Below are 8,994 nucleotides of genomic sequence, written 5' to 3'. Positions count from 1 at the left end.
ACCAAAGGTCAGTTTGGATTCTGGTCCTCAAGAGACACATCTAGAACATTAGTTCTTATTTTTAAACTGGTTAGATGGATATTCTACATATTGTGAAAAATTTTGAAGTAAGAATTACTGGTAAAATACTTTAAGATGGCGTCGTTCTCATTATCAGTTAATTTTTTTCTTCTTTATCTTTGAAATGAACGTGATTTTAAGATAGTTCTCGAAAGTGCGACTACAAAAATAGAACTTACAAGCTCATCGGAGACTACTTTAATCTGGGAAAATACCACAACAAAAATTTCATATACACTTAGACATCACGGCAGTGTATAGAATGCAAAGCGAATACCTGAAATAAAATCACATACAATTAGTTCGAATGAATTCCTCACAACGATCAAGAAGGCTGCACATATCTGGATATTTGGCAATATCTTTGGCCATTTTTAAGTTGAGCCATTTGTAGTCCTGATGTTCTTCTGACATAGTTATCTTTTTGTTTGGGTTTTTAAGTCGTGCCAGGAAATATACTGAGACCTTCGGTACTCCTTTTACATCATACTGGAAATAGATTATATATTATATAATATCCTTAGATTATATATCCTTAGTACCAGAAAAGGAAACTAAATAAAAGAAGATAAACAGAGGACAGAAATAATGATATCATTTTGTCACATTTCAAACATCATCCAAGCAGACAAAAGGTAAGGGGGGCGGAGAGTATTCCAGGAATAGATAGGTCAAAATGAACAGACCCATAGATGGCACAATTTAAGCGCACAACAATGCTTACATTTTGTTTGTTTTGAGCCGTCATAGTATTGTAACTGTCATTGGAAAAACGAAGACGAAGATGGAATGCAAATAACTCAGCCCGGCATTCTTTTGATGCCAAAAGGAGACTATTTTAGAGTCCAAGCGCTGTGTTTTAGAAGAAGAAAAAACCGATTTGCTAAATGACACTGGAAGCTGGAAAAGAAACTTGATAATATAAATTATTCACAAATAGCTTCAATTCACAATCTGAATTCAAGAGTTTCTCAGCATACAAACACTGCTAGAAACTGGGAGCTGTTTATGAATATGCAAGGGAGTCATTTGTCAGGCTACATTCTGTGTTTTGTTTTATGTTGCTCACGTTGCCGTGTCAGCCTCATTAACCTCAAAAACTAAAAATTTGGAATTTGGTACAAAATATAAGTTATTTGGAATTCGACTATTGGGTAATAGTGCAGTGAGGATTTCTGGTATGGGTGGTGGTGTGGTGGGGATTTGTGTGAATGGGGAGCAGTGGATTGAGAACTTCGGGTGATGGAAGTTGCCCAAATAAAAAACAAAATATCTATATATGGGAAATACATAAAATATGAAAATTATGAAAATTTTTTTATATATATGTTACCGTGAATGTCCTAAATTGGTGAATATCAACATTCACAGGTGAATCTCCGAAATACTTTTTTTCCCCTTGGAATTAGTCAGCGTTGCCAGTCAACCTTTTCAGTTTTATGCAAGGTTTGATTGTGATGGGTTTAGTTTTTGACCCATTTCTGAGATTTATAACCTATTTTAATTTAACTCAGCCTAACCTAGCCTTAACTTTTACCATCAAAGCTTGCATAAGACTGAAAAAGCTGCTTCGCAAAGCTAATTGAATCAAAAGCAGAGAAAAAGGAGTCTAAATAATTTCTTAGAGCACACTGCTTTTCCATTTGCAAAAAATTTTTAAACAAGAAAAACGGGTTTTAATTTTCTATAAAGCCGTGAAATACATAACAATTAAATAAACACAAATACTCCGAATATTTCGGCCCCACGTCCGGGAGCCTTTCTCAACGGAAAAAAAAAATATAAAATGAAAAAAAAATGTTCTTTTTTAAAAAAACTTAACTTACATCAAAATAAAACATACTAAACACATAAAGAGAAAGAAAAATCATCAAATCATCCGATCCAGGTAAAAAGGGGTGTGGTTATTTCTTTAGTTGATAGGGTATTAAAATTAGCATCACCAGGATACATAAGAAATGAATTAATTTTTATTAAGGATATTCTAATAGGTAATGGCTATCCGGAAAATATGATTTCTCAAATAATTGAAAAAAGGAAAAAAAAGTTGATGGAACCAGAAATATTGGAAGAAGATGGGTCAAATCAAGAAACAAATTACATAACTTTGCCTTTTATCCCAATTTTATCACAAAAATTAAGAAGAGAATTAAAAAAACATAATATAAATACAGCATTTAAATCAGGACACAATATAAGCTCGTTGTTAAATAAAGGGAAAGACAAGGTACCGAGAAATTTGCAAAAGGGAGTATACAAAATTCCATGTTCTTGTGGTAAATTTTATGTGGGAAGAACGCAACAGATTTTAGAAAATAGGCTACAACAACACAAGAATGCAATAGATTGCGCTCTAAAACAAAACAAAACAACAGAAACGTTTGAGTCAGCTGTTGCAGGACATCTTTATAATTTTCCTCATCACAGTATTTTATTTGATCAAAAAAAAATAGTAGATACGTCTGTAGGACTTTTACAAAGCTTCAGGGAAATTAGAGAAGTAAAAAAGATAATATATGGTGGTATTAGTATCAATAGAGATGAAGGGGACTCTAGGATCGATTAAATTTATAATAGTTTAATTAAAATGCAGGCAAGATATTCAACCAGTACTGATTTCAATAATAGTTCTGAAACGAAAGATGACCTTGCGAACAAAGGTCAGAATGGGTTAAATGATGGGAAAAGTAAACGAACTGCAGCTAAGCTTGCAACCAAACGAATCCGTTCAATTTATAATTTATAAATTGGTTGATGAACTTGTGAAATTTAATTAGGGGTTATGGGCCAGGGGTTAGTTGACCTTTATTATTTTTGGTTTAAGTATAAATATATTCTTCATTTTTGATAGATTTCCATTTATATACTGTGAGGAGGCGAGTTGAATCATTATAGACATTCAGTGCATGGAAGTGTTTATTTAATATGTGAGTTTTGTTTCCTATTATTTATATTTTTTCTTTTGTTCTTTTTCTTTCTCTTTATGTGTTTAGTATGTTTTATTTTGATGTAAGTTAAGTTTTTTTAGAAAAGAACATTTTTTGTTTCATTTTATATTTTTTTTTCCCGTTGAGAAAAGCTCCCGGACGTGGGGCCGAAATATTCGGAGTATTTGTGTTTATTTAATTGTTTTGTATTTCACTGCTTTATAGAAAATTAAAACAAGTTTTTCTTGTTTAAAAATTTTTTATAAAGGAGTCTCGGACATTCACCGGTGAATATCGACATTAACCAGATTTCGGACATTCACAGTAACATAATATAAGAAAATTAAAATAAGAAGATAATCTATTAACATGACGAACCGAAATCCGGAGAAAAGCAAAAAAGGAAACATAAGATTTATAAAATCATTAAAAAAAAAGAAAAATAGGAAGATTAGTCTGCAGACCAACGAAGAATATTGGAAGCCACAGTGATGACAGTGGTCAAGTATGGTTCTGAAACGTGGGCGGTCCGAAAAACGGAGGAGGATTTGCTAGATGATTTCCAAGGAAATTGCCTAAGGGTTATAGTGGATAGCCGGCTGACTAACCGTATCTTAAACACTAAGATGCACGAAAAATGTTGTTCGTCCCACTTTCTAGAGCTATAATGAGAGAAAGGTAGAGATGGCTAGGACATGTTCTGCGGATGCAGGATGACAGATTTCCAAGGATTGTTCCTTTAGGCCGACCGTCTAGGGCCAAACGAAAAGCAAGATATCCCGACTGGGTTGGGAGGATGTCCTAAGGAAAGATTTAAGAAAAATGGGGACTTTCTTGGATGGTGTAAAGAGGAAGATTTTGAACAGATTGGAATGGAGGAGCTTGCGTAGCTGTGTTGGCATCAGGTGGCTTGGTGCAGCAGTGAGTTGTTAGTAATAGTAGTAGCATTTCCATAGGAAAATCTTCTGCCATCACATCCTTCAAGAACCACGCGTCTACCCGGCACTCATGGAATAATTTGGTATTATCATTCTTAATTATGAAGATTTTTTGTCGTTTATATCATTTATTTAACTTGGCCCACATTTGGGTTAAATCAAATTATATATGCCAAATTAAATTGATAAGAGTAAGAATATTAATAAACTTACGGATAGACTTTCCTTAAAGTTGAGAATATCGTAATCTTGGAGACCTATTCCAGCTTCTTCCATGGTTTCTCTTAATGCAGCTTCCCTCTCATTTTCTCCTTCCTCCAAATGACCTGATAACACAGTAAAATTCAGTCACAGTGAAAAAGCAAAGGTAAAACGAATTTAAGTTTTTCCAAGACATATAACCTATTTTAGGAGTTTCATTTTTATACAAGATGGCGGGTCTGAGCAATTATGTCCCATTTATAATAACATTAATTGTATTGGGGTCGTTCAAAGAGGTGGGTGACCAGGGCAAGCTGACCAGGTGCCGTGGCTGGGGGGTATGGCTGGAGGTGTGCCAGGGATCGGGCTTCTGGGGCTTACTCTATTTATGTTTGAGTCGGGAGGGTGAGTGCCGTAATTAATTTTGCCCCAGACGCCACCAGCTCCAGAAATGGTCCTGGGTATGATGGTCCATCCAGGACAAAATAAAAGAAATGTTGGCTAGCTTACCTCGTAGGTATTTTTTGGTCTATTTGCTCGTAAATTTGTTTGGCTTGTGTTTTTGCCAATGAACCGGTGTATAATGTTTTGGCGACGTGGTGTATGCATGTTTTGGCGTCTCAATCTTTAAAAAACAGCTAAAGATCCAGTAGCGGTTATGGAATTATTTTGTCATTTCCGTTACAAAAATATGTTTTACTAATTACACCGACTTTGCTAGCAGAAATGTACAAAGATAAGGTTTAAGCAAAGAGTATGGGTAACTTATAAGACCATGAACTAGCTTTAGTGTCAGCAGAAAAAAAAGAAGCGTTTTGCGACACTAGGCATTTTTTCAGTGTAATAGTAAGAATCATTAATTTAATTAGTGGAATTGGTAAATTCGGGGTAATAATGTCCGATCTCAGTTCCTAACAGAAGAATGATTAGAGAGCTTGAAAAATACCAAGTGTCTCCAAACGCTAGATGGTGTGTGTCGACATCAGCACCGGTTCCCACTCTTATATGTTAGAGGCTGGGCACAAGTAGTTTTTTTCAGCACCAAATTGCAACCAACACGACAGCAATTAGAGCGTGAAAATTGTCATGTTTCCGGTGCCGAATTACAAAACGGTACCGAATTTCCGATTCTGGACATCCAAGATGGGATGACCCATGCTCATTTCTTTGGTGGATGTTCTTCCTGAGCTGTTTCAGTCCTCAATTGTTTCCTTCTCTTCAACAGCAAAATCAAAAGAAATAATTTGAGGTAAATCATGGAACTATTTATAAACTGCAGTTCACTATTGGTGTCCATTATGTTCAGTTTTGAAAATCTTGCGCAAAGGGCACTGTTTTTGTACCGCTATCGTTTGCCGACTGAGCTGCTGAAATCGGTGCTGAAAAAAGTTACACGTCTCCTGCCCTTTAGCCATATTCTATGGTTCGAACATATTGCACAGTTTTCCATGGAAACAGAGAACAGAATAACCAAATTTATATTCCTGAAAATCATTTTTATCTTTGCATTTGCGCGTCTCCAAACAGACGCCTGATGTTCAGAACTGGTATCTGGCAACAGTGACATCAACATTTGTTTGGGTTGAAAAATTTAGTTACAAACAATCGTGGACAGTTATTTCTTACCGAAAAAACAAAAGGCTGTAAAACAACCCCGTTCACCAGTATTTCCATTTTTCTGTGCAGTAATATCTAGTTTGCTATTATACTGATATAAGTAGAAAGCTATCTTATACTCGTGACATGACCACGTGGTTTATGGTTTTCTCACTGAGAATGAAAAAACAGAATTTTTCTCACTTGAAAAAACAGGAATTTTCTCCCTTTTATGGATGTTTTTTGGACGACGGTTATGTGTGTTGGTCAATTTTTTACTTATTTTTCATAGATGTCAACAGTAATTTATGTCTGTTTTATGGTTTTTGTCAGTGAGAATGGAAAAACAGTATTTTTCTCACTTTGATGGATGTTTTCTGGATAATTGAATGTAACAGGGGCACAGAGTAAATGACCACTTCTTTCAAGATCTTGTTTTGTCGTTGTTTCGACTAAGGGCATGCTCGAGACGAATGTTATGATCCTTCTTATTCAATCAGCGAGTCGGATACATATACAATATCATACAAAAAAAGGCTGGCTGAAAAAAGAGCGATGGAGGTTTGCAGAGAATATAAGGAAAGGGTTTTTGCTAAAGTTTTATTAGTCTGTGAATAGAATTCAAAGGAGTGAGAAGAACAGTTTTGACTTTACCCATTTGGATATATATTTGTGATGGCGAGTGGAATGTTTACCCTATTAGAAGTTGATAGTGGAGTTGATGCTAATAATACAAGAGCACCAAACATTGCGGTGGAAATCACGCAAGGATCACGGCTTTGTCTGGAATGGAATGTAGTATATGCAAGATATGTGATATCCTTGAGCAAATTTAAAATGGAGGATCAATTATGTTTCGCTGCAAAAGTTGATATAGCACATGTGAATAGACTTCAATGTGCTTTAAGTGCATTAGTGAAACATATCGAAGACAATAAACTCTATCGCTAATTGTACATGCTTAGTATTATTGTTGTTGTTGTAATTATTCAATAAAATTGTTTCGAAATCGAAAATGTTCCCTTTCTGGTTAGGTTAGGTTAGGGCTAATGAATCAGGGTCAGTCTAGAGTCAGCAGTCAGAGTGAAAGGATTGAAAAATGAATAAATTTGAGAAAGAGAGAATTAGATCAAATCTAGTGTTTATGGAAAAACATTTGATTTTGGATGACGATTTTCTCGAGTTATCTCTTTAACGCAGGATATTCTCTTGCCGGGAAGCACTTGACAATATAATGAGGACTGATTCTCCCCCATTGGACTATTGTATGAAACTTTTAAGATGTAACTCAAATGCTTATAGTCAATTTATTGATATATTAATTGGAATAAAGCAGAATCACTTCGTGGATATACTTTTGAAAACATCGCCAATGGATTCAATATAGATGGCTCCTCCACCATTCGAAAGAGGTTATGTCACAGAGCTACTCCTCTCCCCATTCCCCTCACTGAATTTATGGAGCGTGGGCGATCATTTTCGTTTTAGCTGTGAGAGAGTTGACATTGGAAACCGAAAAATGTTCTATACATGTCCATTGTGCATGTACATTCTTGGCAGTTGGACTCAATGTGAGAATTGTACAATTATTGATGACTATAGTGAAAAGTTTAAATTCTTTAATCCTTGTAAATTACATAGAGGCTATGCAGTACAAATTAAAGGATGTAATTCATGTCTTGAGGAGATTTGTTACTCTCACCCTAGAGGGCACCTGTGCTCCAATTGTCACTATGATAAATATGATCAGTGGGAGAATACTTTATGATTGGAAAGAATCCTAAAGTTAATCTAAGTTTATTTCTACGGGATTGATATCGTTGCGGATTTGAATTATTAATGAAAGAGGGATAAGGCTTACTATTCTACTGTTGGGGCAACAACAAAGATTTGTTTCTAAATCATAGTTGTAATAACACTGCCCATTATTACAACAAACCAAGTGATTTTTATTCTGAAGTTACCGATTGTGATTCAACACTTGAAAACACTATATGTGATATTGATTCAAATAGAAAGATTGAAACTCGTGAATTTTATAATATGAATGCAAATAGTATAATTTAATATATGAATATATATAACAAGAGTGAAGTTACATTGTACTGTAGAAAGTGTGAACCTAAAATTGACGTCAATAAGTATCAATATTCAGTGAATCCAAATGATTTATGGGCATTGGTGGTTCACGACAGTTGCCTAAACACCGAAGATGAAGAAGAAGAAATCTAAAGTGAAGATTTAAAGACATTGTTATATATATATGGATTTTATTAATAAACAAATTCACAAACATTTTTTAAGCACTTTACTCTTAGGGCACTGAAATCAATACTGTATAGGTCTGAGAGGATATTTTCCACTATAAAGTCGTTCAGACGTGGATTGTCAACATAAATGTGGAGAAACTGCTTGTAAGTACAGTCGCGACATCGGATTACAAAATATAGTAGTGCATAGAAGCCACAGCTTTTAGTCGTTAGATCCTCCATCCTCTTCCGATTTTGAATAATAGTTTTCCCACTGCTCTCAATATAGTTGCTGATGTGGGGTGTGTAAAATGTATAGGGTAGACCAAGAGGATAAAAAAATTCAATCGCCTTCATTGTTTGAAAGATGCACAGCCAATGACCCGTCAGCACAGTCGACGGACTGCTATTAACAATAATCAAACTATTGTTGACACTTTGAATTTTTCCTAGAAAGTCCGAGGGCAGACAATAGGATTTGTACTGGGACATGTAGGGATCCATATTAAATACATTAATTATTTGACTGGTGTTCATGGCGCCAAGTCTAGTAGAACACTGCCTTCGGGAGTGATTTCCCAATAGGTTTCATATTGATTTAGTGAAATTAGGGTAATACTCTCAGCCAATGGGTCGGCAAATGTAAACTCTAAACGCACACTCCCCGTACGTACTATACTCATATCCTGTGTGCTAGACAAATCCAGAACAATGATACCATGTGTTTTAGCAAACATATCTTCGGTTATCCCATTTTCAAATAGTTGCGAATCATGATCTAGGGTTTGCATGGTCAACTCATACAATGTTCTATAGGATTTATCAAAAGATAGACTGTAGAGTGGGATACCGTTTACTTTGCACACAAGAGACGAAAGTCCAAACATTTTGAATTTATATGGGCATCCACTCCACAATCCTTTTGAACTGGCGCTTTTTGTAAATGTTAAAGTGAGTTTTTACGGAATTTCACCATTGATAAATGGATGAATGGGTGAAGGTGCATAAGCCCATAGCAATATG

At 35.2% G+C, this 8,994-nt stretch overlaps 1 protein-coding gene across 1 annotated transcript; it reads right to left on the bottom strand.

Moving 5' to 3' along the window:
• Positions 1 to 243: 243 nt before the first annotated feature.
• LOC148938935 (bis(5'-nucleosyl)-tetraphosphatase [asymmetrical]-like) lies at positions 244 to 4,278 on the bottom strand. The gene is made up of 2 exons (XM_089107429.1): positions 4,139 to 4,278; positions 244 to 549 (listed from the first exon to the last, which is right to left on the bottom strand). The coding sequence occupies exons 1-2, from the start codon at positions 4,199 to 4,201 to the stop codon at positions 349 to 351; spliced, it is 264 nt and encodes an 87-aa protein (XP_088963555.1). The 5' UTR covers positions 4,202 to 4,278; the 3' UTR covers positions 244 to 348.
• Positions 4,279 to 8,994: the final 4,716 nt, after the last annotated feature.

This window comes from Artemia sp. Qi Xiang Cuo, unplaced genomic scaffold, assembly GCF_049724085.1.
Source record: "Artemia sp. Qi Xiang Cuo unplaced genomic scaffold, ASM4972408v1 HiC_scaffold_28, whole genome shotgun sequence".
Classification (NCBI taxonomy): Eukaryota; Metazoa; Arthropoda; class Branchiopoda; order Anostraca; family Artemiidae; genus Artemia; species Artemia sp. Qi Xiang Cuo.
This window is presented reverse-complemented; position numbering and strand designations above follow the sequence as displayed.

What these genes read in the sequence shown, in the direction of transcription:
- LOC148938935 (XM_089107429.1), bottom strand. Translation starts at nt 4,201, where the DNA reads ATGGAAGAAGCTGGAATAGGTCTCCAAGATTACGATATTCTCAACTTT. An exon ending in ACTTTAAGGAAAGTCTATCC is followed by an intron (nt 550 to 4,138) that starts GTAAGTTTATTA and finishes ATCTATTTCCAG; the next exon opens with TATGATGTAAAAGGAGTACC.